This window comes from Lissotriton helveticus, chromosome 2_1, assembly GCF_964261635.1.
Source record: "Lissotriton helveticus chromosome 2_1, aLisHel1.1, whole genome shotgun sequence".
NCBI lineage: Eukaryota > Metazoa > Chordata > Amphibia > Caudata > Salamandridae > Lissotriton > Lissotriton helveticus.
Window position 1 is genome coordinate 878,285,531 of NC_136059.1, and position 19,904 is coordinate 878,305,434.

Here is a 19,904-nt window from a genome sequence, read left to right on the forward strand (position 1 = left end):
TGTCTGCATGGCAACCTCTTGTGTGGTCTTTCTGATAGGTATAGCAGGTCCATGAACCACCATTAATGAGCTCATTCCGGTGATATGAGGAACATTCTGGTCCTGGACGTGCACAGTTTGTTGATCACTGCAGGAATCAGCATAGTTTGGGGAAACACATAAAGAAATTTCATTGGCCAGTCTAGCAATAGGGCATTCCCCTTCAAGCCTGGTCAGGATAATCAGGACGCGCAGTCTAGGCATATCTTGTTGTTTTTGTCTGCAAACAAGTCGATTTGCGGATGCCCCCATTCTCGAAAGATGTCTTGCACGAATTTGTCATGTAGAATCCAGTCACACACACACACACACACATATATATATATATATATATATATATATATATATATATATATATATATATATATATATATATATATATATATATATATATATATATATATATATATATATATATATATATATATATATATACTTGATACTTGAAGATGAAGGATCACAAGAAAACAACAGCCACCCAGGGCAAAAATCTGGATCCCAAAGGATACAATGAGTCACAAAGAAATAAAATATATAGGAAAGAAGTGACTCAAACAGATAGATTCATCAAAGAACAAAAATATATTTCCACTACAACGTTTCAGCTTCCGCCTTCCTCAGGTAGTTTCCAGATGGTAAGCTCAGTGGCTTCACAGATGACACAGCTGAATTTTCAAAAAGCATCATGAGTGAAGATTCCATTTGGAATGTGGAATCAATGCAGCCCTGAGAGTTCTTGAGATATGCAGTAATCAGGTTGTATTGTCAGTAATGTTCAGTCCTATATATATATTTAAAAAAAAAAAATATATATATATATATATATATCCCCCATGAGCCAGTCAGTAATGATATAACACTTAATTATGAATTTGGATTACACCGAATGGGAACAGAACCCGATCATGAGACTGTACCCGGCTGGGATACACTACGATTGGGAACGCTAACAAGATTATTATATGAATAGGTCGAATTTGTGCTATAGCTGCTGCTATTTTATTTGATACCTTATGCACACTACAAGGGCACATTACATTTGTTCAAACTAGGAGGGTCCTTAATCCCAAATAGTTGATATTCAGATTGTATGATGCAAATTTAAGTACACATTATTTTATTCATTCAAACACTACATGGTCTGACAATTAGGGGTCATTGTAATTGTACAGTATACATTTCCAGTAATTATATGACTAAGGGCTAATTTAATCTGAGATGATTGATGATGTATATACAAAATGGACATTAACAAGATTAGTCTTATTTATAAGAAAATTAGATATTCGGTGATTAACTGTTCGACGCTTCATTTTGCTATTTTGCACATAGGCGTTTTTTGCACAAACAATATTGTAGGAATAATAATTCCTGAAAGTTTGAAATTTGCACTAATGCGTATTTTGCACATGTAAATTAAGGCACTAGCACTTTAGTTCTATCAATATGAAGTATGAATAGGCAAACTATTATTATCCATATTAATTTTCTATGTCATGCTGTATGAATCGAAAACATATATATGTATATACAGAATTTACAAGTATTTTACCGTGATTTGTATAATTGGTAATTAGCCCAAACACCGATATGTGTGTTTTAGTTGCATTTAAACAGAGAATGCAATTTTGATTGATTTTTACTGGAAAAAACAAAGACGCTATTTTTATGATATAAAGACCCCAGTATGTCTACCATGTCTATACTTAGCCCTCACATGTGACCAGGCAAGAACCAATTACTGGCACTTTAAAAGAACTTGTCATAATTGTGATCACTGTCATATGAACAAGGCTCATTGAAGCCGAAACGTCATGCGGCTAACTTGCACTAAATAAAGAAGTTTAGCACTTTAACTGGTCCGTGTCTGCATGATCCCTGGCTTAGAGGACTCCTGGGCGTGTGGAGAAAAACGATGTTACTTGGATATATCTATATCTATATCTATATCTATATCTATATCTATATATATATATATATATATATATATATATATATATATATATATAAGCTTGTCAAAAGTTCTTTCTTTTCCGTTATAACACCCGACACAGGGCTCCAAAGCGTTTCGGCCTCCACCTTCAACTGGGCTATATATTATATTTAATATTTGCTCCAGGGTCCCTGCGAGTGGGCAGGACTATTCAATGTTTATGACTGTTGATGAAGCCCCATTGGAAGAGAACTCTTCCTACCATCTATGATTTTAGCTACTCTTCACTCTGCACTTAATATTAATCAACACAGACCTTGCACTGCAAATATGTGAACATCAATCAAATACAAAGCTGCAGACCTCATAGCCTTTGTACTTTATTGTCTCAGGCCCCCTTGGGCTCTGTTCTTGTGTGCACTGATAGTTTCAGCACAGACTCTATCATAATGTCTTCATACTCTCAATGTCTAACTGGTAAACTGTAAATGAAATATATTATTGACTGTGATACTCCTTCAGGAGTGAATCATCCACGCCATATCAAATTCAGTAAACATAACATAACAGTGAAGATATAAAAGTGCATGCTATTTCCATAGTATCTTGTAACTAACATGAGAAATCACAGCTTACTGCGCTACAGATTCCCTGCAACAATTTATCACTGTCGTTGATGGAGGCGAGGGGCATCATGAACCCCTTGGCTTTGCTTCTATTGAATCATGCATGCTCCCCACACATACAACAGTAATAAATAACATATTACACTCTGCCCATCTGCACTCACCCGTACAGTTCCTTTCTTCCATATCCAATGCGAAACCATTGTTGCACCGGCACTTGAAGCTTCCAATGGTATTCCTGCATTTGCCATAGGTGCAGATACCAGGGAACACTTTACATTCATTGATGTCTGCAGGGGAAGAGAAAGAGTACAGAATGTATTAACTATCCCCACCTCAATGCTTATGGTGCACGGGAAAGTATGTTAAGTCAAAAACAACAGTTAATGAAAGTCAGTCTTTCACCCAAACACGAGAGCAACATTTTACCAAACCTGGATATAGTTCACTACCACAGGACATGAACGAAGAAATGCCTTACTCTTTACATGGAGCTGCTTCATGCATGTGTGTGTAGTGCACCTATCTGATTCTAATATTCACCGCATCAAGGGCCAGATGTAGGTGTCCAAATACCGGTCGGAAACGGCCGAAAATACCGATTTTCGGCCGTTTCCGGCCGGTATTTGGACATTGGTATGTAGGGGTAGCAAAAACATACAGATTCGGTAAATGTACCGAATCGGTAATTTTACAGATTCGGTAACATTACCGATCGGTAAAATTACCGAATCTGTAATTTCTTATGTAGGTAGCACTTTAAACAGTGCTACAGGGCCTTTAGAATTCGTTATTTACCACCTAATACCATTGGGTGGTAAATAACGAATTCCTGTGTACATGCACATCTGTGCATGTACACCTGTGCCATGTGGCACACATACATGCCCTAAGGGCCAGAAGCCAGAAACAGGGGTGTAACAGGGTGTCAAAGTGACACCCTGTCCCCCTTGGCAATTCTGTATTTTTACCGATTCGGTAATTACCGAATCGGTATTTGCTATTGATTCCTATGGGCTTCAAGGCCCATAGGAATCAATGGCAAATACCGAATCGGTAATTACTGAATCGGTAAATAATTAATCCTACCGATTCGGTAAAAATTACCGAATTTTTACCTACATCTTATTTACCGATTCATAAATACCGAATCGGTAAAATTCGGTATTTATGAATCGGTAAATAAGATTTACCTACATCTAGCCCTAAGCCTCGTAATCACTGCCTACGCTGCTCTCTTTTATAGGAAAGAGTATACCAGCCGCGGGCCGTGGAGGGAGTTATGGTGGGGCAGGGAGGCGGGGAGGGGGAGGGGCAGGGTGGAGAGGGCTAAAAACTGGCACCTGGATAATTACAGGTAAGTAAACAATTTAAATAATAAAACGAATTTCGAAGCGCGCACTGCATCGCAAAATGTGATGCAGTGCGCGCTACGAAATTCGTTTTATTAATCAAATTGTTTACTTACCTGTAATTATCCAGGTGCCAGTTTTTAGCCCTCTCCACCCTGCCCCTCCCCCTCTCCGCCTCCCTGCCCCACCGTAACTCCCTCCACGGCCCGCGGCTGGAGTATACTCTGAAAGTATTATGCTGCAGGGGAGTACCACATTATATGACAGGGTTAACTAAATTACGAGGTACGAAAAAGAACATTTTGCAGCGTAATGTGGCACATTCTGAGATACCATTACTTAATTTTTTTACATTACATTACATTTTTACACAGGTTAACACTGTCTGGGCAAAGCGTTCACATTATTAGTACCAGCTTAATACCCAAATACACCAATAAGCAACAGGAAGGGAAGTAGTCAACCTTTGCAAAGAGCCTTCCACGGAGGAGCAACACGTCTAGCTGCTTTTTTTAGTAACTTTTGATCTGTTTTGAGCTAGAAATTGGCATCTGCATATTATGCAACTGATGATGGCTTATGTTACAAATGAGACAGATCTATAAGTGTGTGGAAAACGCCACAGCCATAAAATTCCAGTGGCCCTGAGAATACTGAGTAAAAACAATAAATGACTGTATATTTCAATAACTTGTCAATCCTAATTTCACCAACGTTACCTTTATAGAAGGGGCGGCCGGTGAGAATGTCACCTCTGTTGGAAAAGCCGGGACCACGGGGGCACAGGATTTCATACTCTTTGTCACCCCGTACAGGGCACTCCTCACAGTCTGAGCCCCAGGCAGCACCCACAGCGCAGCAGCAGGCATCCATGCGGAAGCGCCCGGGCACAGGGTGGACGCACTCGTCTTCATCCCACTTGTAGTAGCACGTCTCCATGCGGATATCTGAAAAACAAACCCGCAGAATGAGGCAACATTCATCAGAAAATCTCCGTTCTGTTTTACCATTCTCTACCCTTAGCTGCTGAAATATAAGTCAGACTCGGTCCAGCACAAATGTTGTTTGAGACAATTAAATCAGGTCGTCATTCTCTATTTCTTGAACAACAAGTGGATAATTGAAGCTCATTATTAATGTCTGAAATTACTAAAAGAAGGCATCATTTTTTTTGTTCTGTAATGAAACAAAATATATTGCCAGCATGCATGACATCCCTCAGGGTATGGTATTGCCTAAACGGTTCCAATCAACACCATCTGCAGCAGCTGCTGCATTTACTATCATCTATATGCCCATGACACACAGAATCTGATTAAGGACCTTATTCAGAGTTTGACAGACGAGATACTCCATCAAAACATGGAAGATATCCTGTCCGCCATATTACAAATGCCTTCCGCTATAACAGGACCTGTAATACAGTGGACGAGACAACCGCTACATTTGTAACAGAGTATCCCAGACACCATACTCCAACTAATGCCATGAGATTCCCGATAATTTAGCAAATAATTGAATCATCACTGACTGCTTTTTATGGACACAAAAATGCATGAGGCAAAACAGGCGTCACCTCAAATGAAGGAAAAGAGGGTCTCTACAACTAGGCTCCAGAGTCATAATGGTGTACACGTTTAACGATTGTGTGCCAAAATATCGAGAAATATCAGCCTGTACGAATATCAAATCCAAAATATTGGCTACCACTGTATCATCAAGATAGGCATGCAAAGAGAAGTATAGAATTACTATTCGAACTCCACATCCACTCCACATCCACTTTCCATAATGGTACAGAGCTAGTCAATATTGAGGAGTTGATGTAAGTGCAAGTTCATGTTAAAAACCTCATTTTTGGGGATCACAGCAAGGGTGTCTCGTCTTCCTCCATGTTTTCTCTCCAGCTCATTTAGTTTGTGGGTTTCTCAAGCTTAGCACGGAAGCTCCACCTTGGAACATTTACATTTCACCACTTGAATGGGATTTAGCCATGCATAATATAAGGCAGTGGTGGCATAATATAAGATGTGAATAAAAGTATTTATAAGTTCAATTTCAACATTTGTGAACACTTGGCACTTGTAAATCCAGTTATTGTTAGAAATTACTTTGATAAATGAGGCCCACTGTAGTTTAGTAAGGTACTTTTAATGACAGCTACTTGTTATGGGCAGCAGGGCTCCACCCCTCCCATATTGTCTTCTTCCTACTTTTTTTTAAAAAGAATCTGTCACTCTTACTCTGATTGAGGGTCAGGCAGAGTCAGGACACTGTTTGACTACTGCGGAGGTGCCGTGTCACAGGGTTTTCAGGCTTGCCTGCTTCCAGCCCTGGCTTCTGCAACCTGTCAGAGTGCACGACCACTGCTCCCTTGTCGTACCGCCCGTGACGCTCACTGACTGAATGCAGCCTCAGAGACCTAGGATTAAGCCCTGTGATGCTCAAGGCTGCTATGTATGTGAGGGTGCACCTCTCCCTTCACGCCACAAGGTGCGGTGATTCAGAAAGCATCACTGACTGCACCGCACCCTGTGCAAAGATAGGAAAAGGAGGTGAGGGGGCCGGAGGGGTGACCACTGTGCATGTGACTTCATCGATGATACCAGGTTGCATGCTGTACACAAATACACTGTGCATGCTTCACTTTATCTGACTCTTGCAAAGAGTGTCTGATCATCACCTCCTTCTTTGCTCGGGGTGCAGTCTTTAAGTAAGTCAGGCTGGCTCAGAAATAACGTTCAAGATGCACTCTGCCATCCAGTCTTTGGGTGACGAATGCACTTATGATATTTATCATAGTAAAGCCAGGGTTCGGATAGGTTCCTAAATACTGGTAGTAGGGCATGGAGTAATGGTGTTCAAAATGCATTAACGACTATGAGCATTACAAGGCTGAGAGCAGGGGGGTATTGGAAAGAAGCTTCAGGGCTTGGGCTGGTGTTCTGAACTGAGGCATTATTGTCAAGTTAAATACAATCAGGTAGACTTATTTAGGTCTGCCTTGAACTCGAGTCTTGACAAAGGCCTAAAAGGACTACTGCATTGTCACTCGGTGACAACTTGTGTCTAAAAAAATAATTTTAAAAAGGGGCTTTTAGCCCGCAAATTACTTACCATTCATCGGTTTTGAATAACTACTGCGTCCAGGTGCCCCCCTAAGTACTGCCCTATCTGTTGTCCTCGGGAAATGCCTGTATGATATTTGATGTGGTCCCCAAGAATCTTGTGGAAGGGATGATAGAACTTTCACTGGTGAGGAAAACTGAGCTTGATGTGGACTATGACCCAATATTTATTTATGGCATGATGCTGACCATCAACCTAGTTAGGGGGTGGAAGCAGGAAATACATTGCCATCCCCCCCCAGATGACCAACACATGGGTTTTGTGGATGGTATTTGGACCAGCTGCAGATGCCTTGATATAAGCATAACCTAGAATCAATACCACAAAATCTGAATTTTGATAAATTCATATAAGAAGAAGCCACAGAAATAGTGATCACTGCATAATTACCATAAGACATAAAGTGACACTGACGTACACCTTCATTTGAATACCCCACTAATGAATGTTAGTACTGTCTCCTTTCACAAAAAACATCTTTTTGTGCTACCTTATTTTCAGGGTTATAATCAACCCATCAGCAACTTCTATGACAGTCCATCATATAATAGAAAATTAAAAAACATAAGAGGGTAATCACTAGAATAATGACTTTCCAAGTGGAGATCATTCTCTAAGGGACTTCACCTGTCAGCACCATTTGCATACATGGCTCACCATCACCCCATATGGAAACAGTCAGGCAATGGATGGCAACAGGCCACTCCATAATTCCATACTGGTTGAAGCAGCTATGTAAACAGCTCTTAGGTTTAAATGACTGCACTTCACCACAGCTGCCCTACTGAAAACCTGCTCATGGCTACGCACTGCGGACAACATTAAAGGAGATCCCTTGGGGTCAGGTAGCTCAGTCCCGCCTGTAATTATAGGGTTTCGGAGCAAAGCGTCCACATGGATGAATGACTTCGCTTCAGCCGAATTCAAAGGAAGTTAGAAAGTAAGCACCCATTTTGCTCGAGAAGTATTGTTCTAGCGGTTGCCCGGGTCAAGTAAATATTATGAAATCCAGATAGCTTGCAGCAAAGTTTGAGTTTGGATAGTGCGAAAAAGGAAGGACAAAAAGAAATTGTAAAAAAAGTGTATTTCGATTTTGGAAAATGTATGCGTGGATAAGAGCAAGGGTAGTGACGATTGATCAGGAAATAAAATAAAAGAGGGCTAAACTTGAGTGTGAACATTATTTACCTAATGAGAATCAGAGAAGAGCTTGCAACTGTAGCATGAGCATACCATGTATGTACTGTGTACATATACATGGCTTTTTGTTTAAACGTCGTGATTAGAATGTTGCCCCAGGAGGTTGGTCTTTCACCATGGTCCAGCGTGCACCAGTGACTACCATTAGCCTGTGCAGCATGATCCAATTTAGCTTTACCGCCCATCACACAAACTCTCAGGGTACAGCTACAAGGAGACCAGTGTCATCTTACGGATTTTTGGGGCTCTGGGAAAGATATATTTTGGGGTCCCTGTTAGGTACAACTTCAAATTTTTTCACCCATTTTCTTCTAATTCAAGCCTTATGAACCCAAATAATTTTGAATTGTACGTAAAAAGTTGAGAAATAGACAGAAGTGTGATAGAAATAAAATCCCCTTACCCAGGTGCCCCTTTCGAAGGTGTGGGCCCAAAAATCCCACTCCCCGAGGGCCCATTTAAACGTGGGGGCCCTGGGCAATTGACTACTTTGTTCATGCCTTAAAATGTCTCTGAACGAGGCATGTTTTGTGATCATGAGTTCACGCAACAATGCTCTGCCTTTACTTGGATTTGACTCAGAATACCACTGTCCCCTTGGGTATAGTGCACACTTTCTTGACAACTTGAACTATATCATTGTAGCATAGCGTTTGTTCTTCCTTATGTCATGGAGGCAGGTACTTTTTTAAGACACACCGCCAGCTTAGTTTAGGAGAGTGTAGAGTTGAACTGCTAAAAGCCTGCACTCCAAACCAGGACTTCAAAGGAGTCCAGAAAAAGTAATCTAGTGCAACCACAGGAAAAAACTGACCACTACTCCCCCCACCTCCAACCCCCAACACTGTTGTAGCTAATTGGAAATATATATATTGCTGCCTGTGTAAATTATACATCAAGAAAAGGAAACTTTTGCAGCATAATGCGGTACATTTTGTGTTAGTATTACCTTATTATTTTAACTTTTTTACACGTTAACACTTTCTGGGCAAAGGTTTCACTTCATTCATATCACTTTCACACAAAAATATAGAAATAAGCAACAGAAAGACAACCAGTCAACCTTTGCAAAGTGACTTCTACTGCGCACCAACATGTGCTACTGCATTCCTAGTAACCTTAATTCAATTTGAGCTAGAAATACATTTCTTACTGAAATCTGCCGAATATTCACAATTTGATAGATTATGAGACAAATGCAGGAGATCTATAACTAGGTGGAAGACGCACCACAGCTACAAAATCGCATATTTCCAGTGGCTCAGACCATGGTAGATTTAGGTATCTCAGACAATTGTATGTCTTTACTGACTCTCCTACAGGCTAGATACCTCTAAGTGTCAGTATTAATGTTCATTCTTTGTTTTTCAGCGTGACTTACAGAGTTTCCTACTGAAATGTTTGCCCATCAATGTATACATATATTTTTTTGAAATGTCTACCTTTGGGGGGTGGTAAGAATGAGGATTATTAGGACAATACCGGAAAGCATTTTCCATATGAAGTAAAATGCACTTTTATCTCGCTGGCTTTGCAAGATCAAACGGAGGCCCATATTTATCAACATTTCACGAAACGCAACGGAGCAAGTCACCTTTCTGCACAAAACAATCCTCAGAGGCATTTTCCTCTTTCTACATGTGCTGCACAATACTGCACAATACAGCACTGGCGGGGAGGCATACCTTGGTCTATCAGTGTTGGTAAATCTGGGAATGTGTCAGAATGCATGGGTGGGTGCGTGGGAACACCCATGCTCCACCAGTGGCACGCCGCCCTGTCGCAGAATAACGCAAGACAGCGATTTGCGTTGCATTTCGCTACTCTAAATTTAGCAAGCCATGAAGGGCCTTGTGTGGCATGCTAAATCTCATTTTAGGTTTTGCATTACACTTGCGTCCCCTTGCATGACCTAAGGCCGATGCAAAACCTTGATAAATATTGGTCTGAGCATCTCTCTCCTGGAATAAACGGTGCCAAGAAAGTTACATTCTGTTCCACTGTAAGAGTCATCCAAAACCTTCAGTGGTTTCGTGTGTTGGACGTGCCTGTCCGGTGTGATTCCAGCTCCTGAACAGTAAACCGGCCACAACACCTCTTCAGACTCTGCCCGCCACATCCCAGGGCTGGAAGCGTCAGCAGCACAACCGCAGGTTCACATGAGGTCGCCCCCCGGCTGACAGAACCGAGATCCCTCTTTGACACCATAATCTGCTTCCCACAAAGAAACAATGAAAACGTGCAACCGCTGTAAAAAAGACTTGCATTTTAAAGGTAAAAGAGTTTATATAAAAAGAAAAAATATATTTTCTTTTGTGAAAAGAAAACATGAGGTGAACTGGGCAAAGCTTTGCTTGAAAACCTTTAGCTCTTAAAATAAACAAACGACTGATGAGGACCGGCCAACACTACTCAATTCTGAGCAGTAAGTAAACATTTGTGGGGAGAGTTTGCCGAGTGGTAACTGTCACACAGACCTGGCTCTAAATCCACTTTCAAGAACGTGAACACGTCTGCACACAAAGTGCTCAGTAACACACCCATGCAAGTGGTGACAGTGGGAAGATCAGGGCACGGGTGTCCTTGATATGTTGTGAATACCCACAAACGCATGATTATGTAAAGATTCACAATCTACTTTCTGACACTTTTGCATTATGGGAATGTTCAGTGATTTTCTCCAGTACATGGCTTGAGGAAATGTTATCAAGGGAAGGGAAGGGACGGGAAGGGAGATAAACACCCATACACTTCGTAGGGACTAAAAGAAGGGCTTCTGAATGGGAAAAATGTTTCGCGATAGAGAAAAAAACTGCAGAGTGGGGCTGACGTTCACAGTGTATATTTGTACATGGCCCTCAATTCTGCATTGGAGAAATAGTAATATTCTAAAAAGTGACATGACATGTTGAGTAGTTTCTAGAAAGCTGCGGTGCGATTGATTATAAATAGTGCCTGGTGGGGGAGGTGCAACAGGCACGTGCACCTGCTTTGTGGGCCCCCAGAGCGCAATGGTATGACAGAATGGGCCCCAGAAACTTGAGCGTACCCTTCTAAAATACCGATAGCGCTGGTGCACAAGTTGCACTCGTCCTGAACAAGTGTCTCTTCTAGTGCGCACTCTGCACGGGGAATAGGATACTTAAAAAAAAAAGAAGCAAAGTGACATTCACTTAAGTACACCTAGAACCCTGCTCCTGGCACAGCATTCCATGTGTAAATCTGTGAATGTGAATGGCTGTGAGTGAAAACAAGTTGTAACAGTATGATTAGGCAAAGATGTAAATCTCCCTCTTTGCTTTTACAACATTTTTCATGAATAGGGTTCAATGTATCTGACAGTACCAGTTTATGTGGGCTTCATATGAAAACATTTCTACCCAGTAATAGGCATTTAGCTGTAGAATGAAACACTTTGCAAATGTAATTTCCACAACCTGAATCAGAGTCAGGATTGGTGGAATGGCAGCATTAGAAGCGCGGGATTGCGGGTGATTTTGGGTTAGGAAGTCAGCATAAGTAAATTAAGATCCACAAAAATGCATAGAAAGTTTGTTGATATTAACAAAGCAGGCACAGGCAGTTTTCTTCGCTGGAAATGCAGGAAAATGAAAAGGGGGGGCCCTCGGCCCCCCCGCACGCATGGCGGCGCGGCGACCGCCTCACCCCCTCTCCCCGCGGGTCCTTCGACGGTGGGGGCGTGCCCTGGGGGCGCGGCCCACCGCCGATTGGCTGGCGCCCCTCCTGACCCGGAATCAATGGACTGGTTCCGGGTCGGGGGGGGCGGGCGTTAGGAGGGGCCACCCGGCCCCTCGGGAATAAGAGGTAGGGAGCGCCCAGGAGACCCCCTTGTCTCTGGACGCTCCCTCGCTGAACGTTGTGCCCCGCGTTCGGGGCTTCTTTGTTTTAATAATTGTCCCGTTTTTATTACAGCGTGGTAGCAGTATCGCAGGAGGCATCGCCTTGGTCGGCGTCGGGACAGCGAGCTGAACTTTCCTGTTTTATATTTCAGCGTGGTAGCAGTATCGCAAGAGGAGCCGCGGCATCGGGACAGCGAGAGCAGACTCCGGCTGGATTGCCTTTTTTCCGGTGTCGAGGCTGCGGGCTGGGTATTCGAAGCGCCGGTGCAGGAGCAGGCGAGAAGCGGCTGGAAAGCGGTGCGGGCCGCTACAGGTTCGAGGTATTGTGCGGGGCGGGTGTTCCGGGGTCGGCGAAGCTGCCGGTGTGAAAGGAGACCCGATTGGTCTTGAGGCCTGCAGTCTGTTCGGTGAGCGCCCGGTTGTCTAGGCGGGAAGAGCGCAAGCACTAGAGAGTGCGGGAACAAGTTTGTTGGGAAGAAGGGGCGGGCAGTTGGAGGGGATTCATAGTTCTCCTTGTGATCGCGCCTTCCGCTTTCCCGCGCTTTCCCGCACCTACAGTCACAGGCCGGGGTAGAGAGGGTATACGGAGCAGGGGAGTGAGGCAGGTGAGACCCATTTCGAGTGTAAATCGGTGATGAGAGCGGGGAAGTATCTGCAATTGCACAGAGGGAATGAGTCATTATAAAGTGGCCTGCTGAATTGTTTTACAATTATTAAGAGCAGTGAGTTGATGTTCATGATTTTGCTCACAAGATCGTTTCTATTTATTTAGAATTTTTCGCATTTGGGGGGGGGACACAAGGGTGCAAATTGCTGAAACAGGGTGATATTTTGTTGAGTTTTGACTGTAACTGTGGTAATTTAGCGATTGGGTGTCCATATCCCTATAGTTCTGGGGACTGAGTCCAGGGACGAGTCCAGGATTGTCCTGCCCTGGATAGGAGGGTCGATGTTGATTTTCGCCTATGCACGGTGATAACTCTAAATTTGTATTGCAGGCCATTTACCGACGTTGTTGGGGGCAATCACTAGCGGACAGGACGTGAAAGTATTCAACGCGCAAGGTGGTGTAGACCAAGGACAAGGACCAGTCGGTAAGAGGGGTACGGGGGGCTAGCATTCATTGCTCCAGGTGGCCGCCGGGTGGGTCTACATTAGGTTTACTCACCCCCTTACATAAGCGGACAAGCCGCTAGTGTTGCGGTCGCCGTTGCATGGTGCTGAAAGCCCCCTGGTGACCCTCCATCTGAAAGGTACACACAGCTGACCGAGTGGGAACTGAGTAGGCAGCGGGTGTTTTCTGGGGGTCAGCATCATGCCAGGTCCAAGGGGTGGAAAAAGGGGGTCCAACATGGAGGCTATGATGCGGGCTATGATGCGGGAGATGAGCGACATTAAACAACAGCTAGGACAAATTAAGGAGCGGGAAGCCCGGTTGGAGGATAGAGATGGCGAGGCACCAGGCCCGTCCGGGAGACCGGTCCGCAAGAGGGTGGCACCAGTGCCAAGAGGTGAATTTGTCACCCCACAAGGGAAACCTAGGTCCAAAAGACCCAAGGAGGCGGTACCTACCCCAGTCCCAGGGGATACGTTACCCGCCGCACCGCCCGCGGTGGTCCCACCCCCGCAGGTGCCTACACCCATTGCCCCTGTGGTGCCGGTGCCGACAGGTCAACCAGTAGACGCTGGGGCTGCTTCCGCACCGGTGCCCACAATCCCGGGTACAGGCGGGCCACACCCGATACCCGCTCTGCCAGCGGTGCCAGGACCAATGGGCATAACCCCAGTGGTACCTGTTGTCCCGGGGGGTAATGTAGATTCAATGCCACCCGAATTGTTATCTCAGTTGACGGCCATGATGCCATGGCTCCAAAAAGGGGGAGCCTTCCCGAATTCAGCAGATTATGCGGCAGAGGCGGCAAGGTTCGTAGAAAGAATCAGATCGGCACCGATCGCCGACAGTGTTGCATTGCCAATTTCTTCTCCCCTTGCAGGCTCAAGTGTTCCCCAGCTGGACGGAGTACAAGGGCAGCCGCCCCCGGTGCCCGCACTTGGTAAGGAAGTGGCATTGCCGCTCTTGGGGGACGGCGTAGTACCTTCCAGGAGCGAAAATCTAGCTCAACATGTGTCTTTAGCTGTTAAAGAAATGATTTGGGCTGATAAATACGTGTACATTTATTCTTTATTATTGGATAATAGGGAAATGGAGCAAGCAAAAGCACTGAAAGAGTGGATGCTCCCGAGTGAATGGAGGGCGCAGTGTACTAGATTCAGGGTGGAGGAAAATCTCAATAATTGGATGCAAGCATGGGCCGTTTTTACTGCAGTTAAGGCTGAGCGTCCTCCAGATCTGCAGGCTGCATTGGCCTGCTATTCGAGCAGGATTGTGGGGTGGAGTCAACAGTATTCTGGGGAAGCATGGAAGGGTTATGATGTAAATTTTAGGAAGGCGTTGGAATTCAATAGAGCATTACCATGGGACACGGTAGACTCCATGGCCTGGCACAAACAGTTCTCTGACACTGCACCTCCCCCTCAGTTCGGTGCGGGCAGGGTGTTCACTAGACCGCAGCAGCCCTTTCGGCCCCCCCAAACGAGTGAAGTGCCTGGGAAATTTAGGGCAGGTGGGCCAGAAAAGAAAGGGGTGTGCTGGGATTTTAATAAGCGTACCTGCACAAGGGCCGCGTGTAAGTTTAGGCATGCATGTGCCTCCTGTGGGCACCCCTCTCATCCAGAATCTACCTGTAGGTCCAAGCAAGGTAACACGGGACAGAGGGGTAGGGGAAGGCCACTATAAGTCAGACACGTCACGCCCCCCCACTCCAGTGGATGTGGTGGCAATGATTCCATTCTTGAACAGATACCCTGACCACAAAGCGGCCACCCTACTCCAGGAAGGTTTTTCAAAAGGTTTTAGGATCCCGGCCGGGGGATACACAGGCAGTGCGCACTGTAGGAATCAATTATCAGTCACACACAATCCGGCTGTTGTGGCCGCCAAAATTGACAAGGAGCTTTCCTTAGGCAGGATATCTGGCCCTTTTTCTGCAGTGCCAGTACACAATTTTGTGTGTTCCCCACTGGGAGTTGTCCCCAAGAAAGAGAAGGGGCAATTCAGATTGATTCATAACCTGTCAGCGCCAAAGGGGGCCTCCCTGAATGATGCCATTGACGAAGGTATCTGTAGTGTTAAGTACGCCTCTTTTGATCAGGCTGTGACCTTATTACAGGCCACTGGACCCGGGGCGCTGATGGCGAAATCAGACATAGAGTCCGCCTTCCGCCTCCTCCCAGTCCACCCGGCAGACCAACATCTTTTAGGTTTCACCTTTAGGGATAGGTTTTACATGGACAAATGCATGCCTATGGGTTGTTCTATTTCTTGCGCCTACTTTGAGATGTTTAGTTCCTTTCTTGAATGGGCCATGAGACAGGTGACAGGCCATCAAAGGGTCATGCATTACTTAGATGATTTCCTCTTCCTCGGTACAGCGGGTTCTCAGGAGTGCGCACTAGCATTGCAGGAATTTTGCGTGCTCATGCGGGCTTTTGGGGTCCCGCTTGCGCCTGGGAAGACAGTGGGCCCGACCACCTGCTTGGAATTTCTGGGCATTGAGATTGACTCAATTGAGAAATGTTTTAGACTACCTAAGGACAAGGTGCGCAAATTCAAAACGTCGCTACAGTTATGCCTCCGGAAGGAGAAGGTCACTTTGCAGCAATTACAGGAGGTAGTAGGGCAACTGAATTTCGCACTAAGAATCATCCCAATGGCTCGCCCCTTCTCTCGCTCCATCGCGCTCGCGATGAAGGGGCTGGGGGAAAAGCACCACCGCACGCGCCTATCGTCTGAAATTCGCCAGGATATGCTTATCTGGATGGCATTCCTGGAGGATTTTAACGGTAGGGTGGTCTGGCCCGGCCCGCTCACTACATCAGCGGAGTTAGGACTATGGACTGATGCGGCCGGTAGTGTGGGCTTTGGAGCCATCCTGGGGAATAGGTGGGTCGCTCAACAATGGCCAGAAGAATGGAACACATGGGGTTTGCTCGGCAACATTGGCTTCCTGGAACTGTTTCCAATATGGGTGGCACTGATGGTTTGGCCCGAACACCTATGTAACCAATCAGTGGTGTTTTGGTCAGATAACATGACAGTGGTGGAATGTATCAATCAGCAGGGGGCGCGGTGTCCGTTCATACTTCGTCTGATCAAAGAAATTGTTCTGCGGTGCCTTAAACTGAATGCTAATTTTAGAGCCAAACATGTCCCTGGTGTTTTGAACAATGCTGCTGACTCCCTTTCTCGCTTCAAAATGCAGGTTTTCAGGGAACATCTCCCCACAGCAGACCCCTCGCCAGCACACTTCCCGGCGGTACTTTGGCAGATTGGTGCCCCAGATTACAAGACCTCGTGGTCGCTAGCTTAGCCCCCAGGACCAAGACGGCGTACGAAGGGGCGTTTCTGTCTTATTGTTCTTTTTTGGGGCCGCAGTGGGGAGTGCTTTGGGCGAAGGAGGATGGGTTTGCAGCCTATTTAGAATGGATGCACAAAGAGGGGCGCTCAGTGGCAGCGGCAACCAGACATAGGGCAGCAGTGTCATTCTTCGCCCAAGCTAGGGGCTTCCGGGATCCCACCAATACCTTTATGATACGCAAGGCTTTAAGGGGATGGCGTCGTATTCAGGGACACCAGAAGGATAAGAGGAAGCCCATGGGGTTGGCCCGGCTAACAGCCTTACTGGGCACGCTGGAGATTGTTTGTAACTCAGAGTGGGAAGTGCTTCTTTTTAGGGCGGCATTCTCCCTGGCATTTTATGGGGCACTGAGAATTAGTGAACTTGTGGCAGGATCTAAGGCTGACATACTAGGTGGCTTGCAGAAGGCTGGGGTGACGATAAGGGGTGACACCATGTGGGTGATTATCCAGAAATCAAAGACCGATCAGGAAGCTAGGGGTCAAACCATAGTTCTGCAACGGGCCCCCGCCAACCCGTGCTGCCCGGTGAGGCACGTGGAATCACTCGTGAGTTTACTGGTCGGTTCAGCAGGTAGGGCGTTGCTCTGTCACGCCGACGGTAGCCCCTTGACCAGGTATCAATTCAGGAGAGTGTTCGAAATAGGGGTTACAAAAGCGGGTCTTGATCCTAGAGATTTTGGATCTCATTCCTTCAGGATTGGGGCAGCAACTGAGGCGGTGGCGGGGGGCCTCCCAGTGGAAAGAGTGAAGACAATTGGGAGGTGGTCGTCAGACTGCTATAAACGTTATGTTCGGATTGACATGCTATGATTACCTGTCACTCACGCTTGGTCTCTTTTCCGCTCTCTTACAGTTTCTCAGACCTGTTACGCAGGGGAGGAATTTGTCGTCGGGCACCGCCAATATTCATCGGCACGGAGCGGCGACCAGGAAACAACAAAGAACAATGTCTGGATTGTTGGTCATTCATATGTGAAGCGAGCGGAATGTGTCTTCCTGTCAGGTGACAAGAAAGAAAGGGCTGCACAGTTAGGGTTGAATATCACGTTCTTTGGCAGAGGAGGGTTGTGTCTTCACGAGTTTAGGGGATTCTTCCAAGGGCTGTTAGCACGCCAACGGGCTCCACCGTCAGTGGTGATACTTCACCTTGGGGAGAACGATTTGGCAACATTGGGCAGGCGCATCTTGATTGAGGAGATTATCTCAACAGCGGGTTGGATAGCTAGGACCTGCCCCGGGTGCACACTAGTATGGTCACAACTAATACCTCGACTTCAGTGGCGGGGGGGCGATTCAGTCAGGGCGTTGAATCACTCGGTAAAGAGGATCAACACACGGTTGGATAGGTTGTTCCGAACCCCCGTGTTACAGTCAATACCTCATGGGTGCATTTGGGGTCAAAAGTATTACTTGAAGGACGGGGTTCACCTGACAGAGGAGGGAAATGTCCTATGGGCTGACAATATCTGGGCTTGGCTAGAGGGCTGGAGTAGGAGGATGTGTCCTTAGATAGGGGCTAGAGGGGGAGGCCAGATCGTCGGTTAACAATACTGGCCTGTGGCGGTAAGGTCATTATCGGTGAGCACATATTTGAGGTCTGAGGGGGCGGGCATCATCCTATGGAGGTTCCCGCCCAGGGGGAGGGGCCTGCGGGCAACTCCCAGTACTCCAGGGGCAAGGTAATATGCAAAGGAGCGCGGGTAGGAGTAGTTCACGCTTTCCTTAGGCTGGTAGCCACCCCGCGCGCGTGGACTCATGACGCCATCGGCGCAGAGTAAGGGCCCTCCTTTAGTGGGTAAATGGAGTTTGGGGCGTAGACCGGGCAATTCCCGGGGTAACACTGCGCATGCGCACTTCTAAGGGGAAGGCGCAGCTTGTAGGACCTGACACCGGTAGTGACCCTGCCATATGGCCAGAAATGTACAAAAATCAAGATAGGATGTTTAGTTAAGCTAGGAACAACTTGTATTAGAGTTTTGTTAAGGTCAGGCTCTCAAACTTGTTGAAAACGATTGTATAACTGAATGTCCTGCTGATTTTTGTATTTCATTGTTGATGATGCAATTAAAACCCTTTTTAATTTCATACTTTAATAAATACGGCCGGGCGACTAGCGCCCGCCTTCCAAAAAGTAAACACGTCTCGTGTCCACGTTCCTTGGTGTTGGGTGCCGGATTGGGGGGGAGGCGGCAGCTAGTCGCTGACCATGTGAAAAGGGGGGGCCCTCGGCCCCCCCGCACGCATGGCGGCGCGGCGACCGCCTCACCCCCTCTCCCCGCGGGTCCTTCGACGGTGGGGGCGTGCCCTGGGGGCGCGGCCCACCGCCGATTGGCTGGCGCCCCTCCTGACCCGGAATCAATGGACTGGTTCCGGGTCGGGGGGGGCGGGCGTTAGGAGGGGCCACCCGGCCCCTCGGGAATAAGAGGTAGGGAGCGCCCAGGAGACCCCCTTGTCTCTGGACGCTCCCTCGCTGAACGTTGTGCCCCGCGTTCGGGGCTTCTTTGTTTCCCACCCACCATCCCTTGGTACAAAGTTTAAGCAGCGTTATGTCCGGTCTGATGTTAAGTCTCATAAGCATATACCGCGGGAGAGAGAGGTTCTGTTGTATTTTGTGATCTGTTGTCAGGACTTTTTTCCTTTGTAGAAAAGTGGTGTATGAAGGGAACTCTATTTGAAGATATGTGTCTTTAGGCCTTTTTTCCCTTTGTAGATATACGTAGATAGTGTGATTTTGAGCAACATGTGTGAACCGAATTGTAATTTTATGCCATGTATCGTTAGGCCTTTTTTCCCTTTAGCTATGCGTGGATACTGTTTTATTAGCCAGTGTAGCTGTCCTTTAGAATTTTTTCCCATAGGTCGTCGTATTTATTAGGTATGGGGCATGCGGTAAGGTCATTATCGGTGAGCACATATTTGAGGTCTGAGGGGGCGGGCATCATCCTATGGAGGTTCCCGCCCAGGGGGAGGGGCCTGCGGGCAACTCCCAGTACTCCAGGGGCAAGGTAATATGCAAAGGAGCGCGGGTAGGAGTAGTTCACGCTTTCCTTAGGCTGGTAGCCACCCCGCGCGCGTGGACTCATGACGCCATCGGCGCAGAGTAAGGGCCCTCCTTTAGTGGGTAAATGGAGTTTGGGGCGTAGACCGGGCAATTCCCGGGGTAACACTGCGCATGCGCACTTCTAAGGGGAAGGCGCAGCTTGTAGGACCTGACACCGGTAGTGACCCTGCCATATGGCCAGAAATGTACAAAAATCAAGATAGGATGTTTAGTTAAGCTAGGAA

At 46.3% G+C, this 19,904-nt stretch overlaps 1 protein-coding gene across 1 annotated transcript in view; it reads right to left on the reverse strand.

Annotated features, from left to right (window-relative positions):
- The window catches only part of FBN2 (fibrillin 2), a 1,174,837-nt gene that overhangs the window by 212,143 nt on the left and 942,790 nt on the right, over positions 1 to 19,904 (reverse strand). The window contains exons 24-25 of the mRNA XM_078675609.1: positions 4,670 to 4,897; positions 2,763 to 2,888 (exon numbers count right to left, since the gene is read on the reverse strand). Coding sequence (XP_078531735.1) covers positions 2,763 to 2,888; positions 4,670 to 4,897 — 354 coding nt within the window. The remainder of the gene's footprint in view (positions 1 to 2,762; positions 2,889 to 4,669; positions 4,898 to 19,904) is intronic.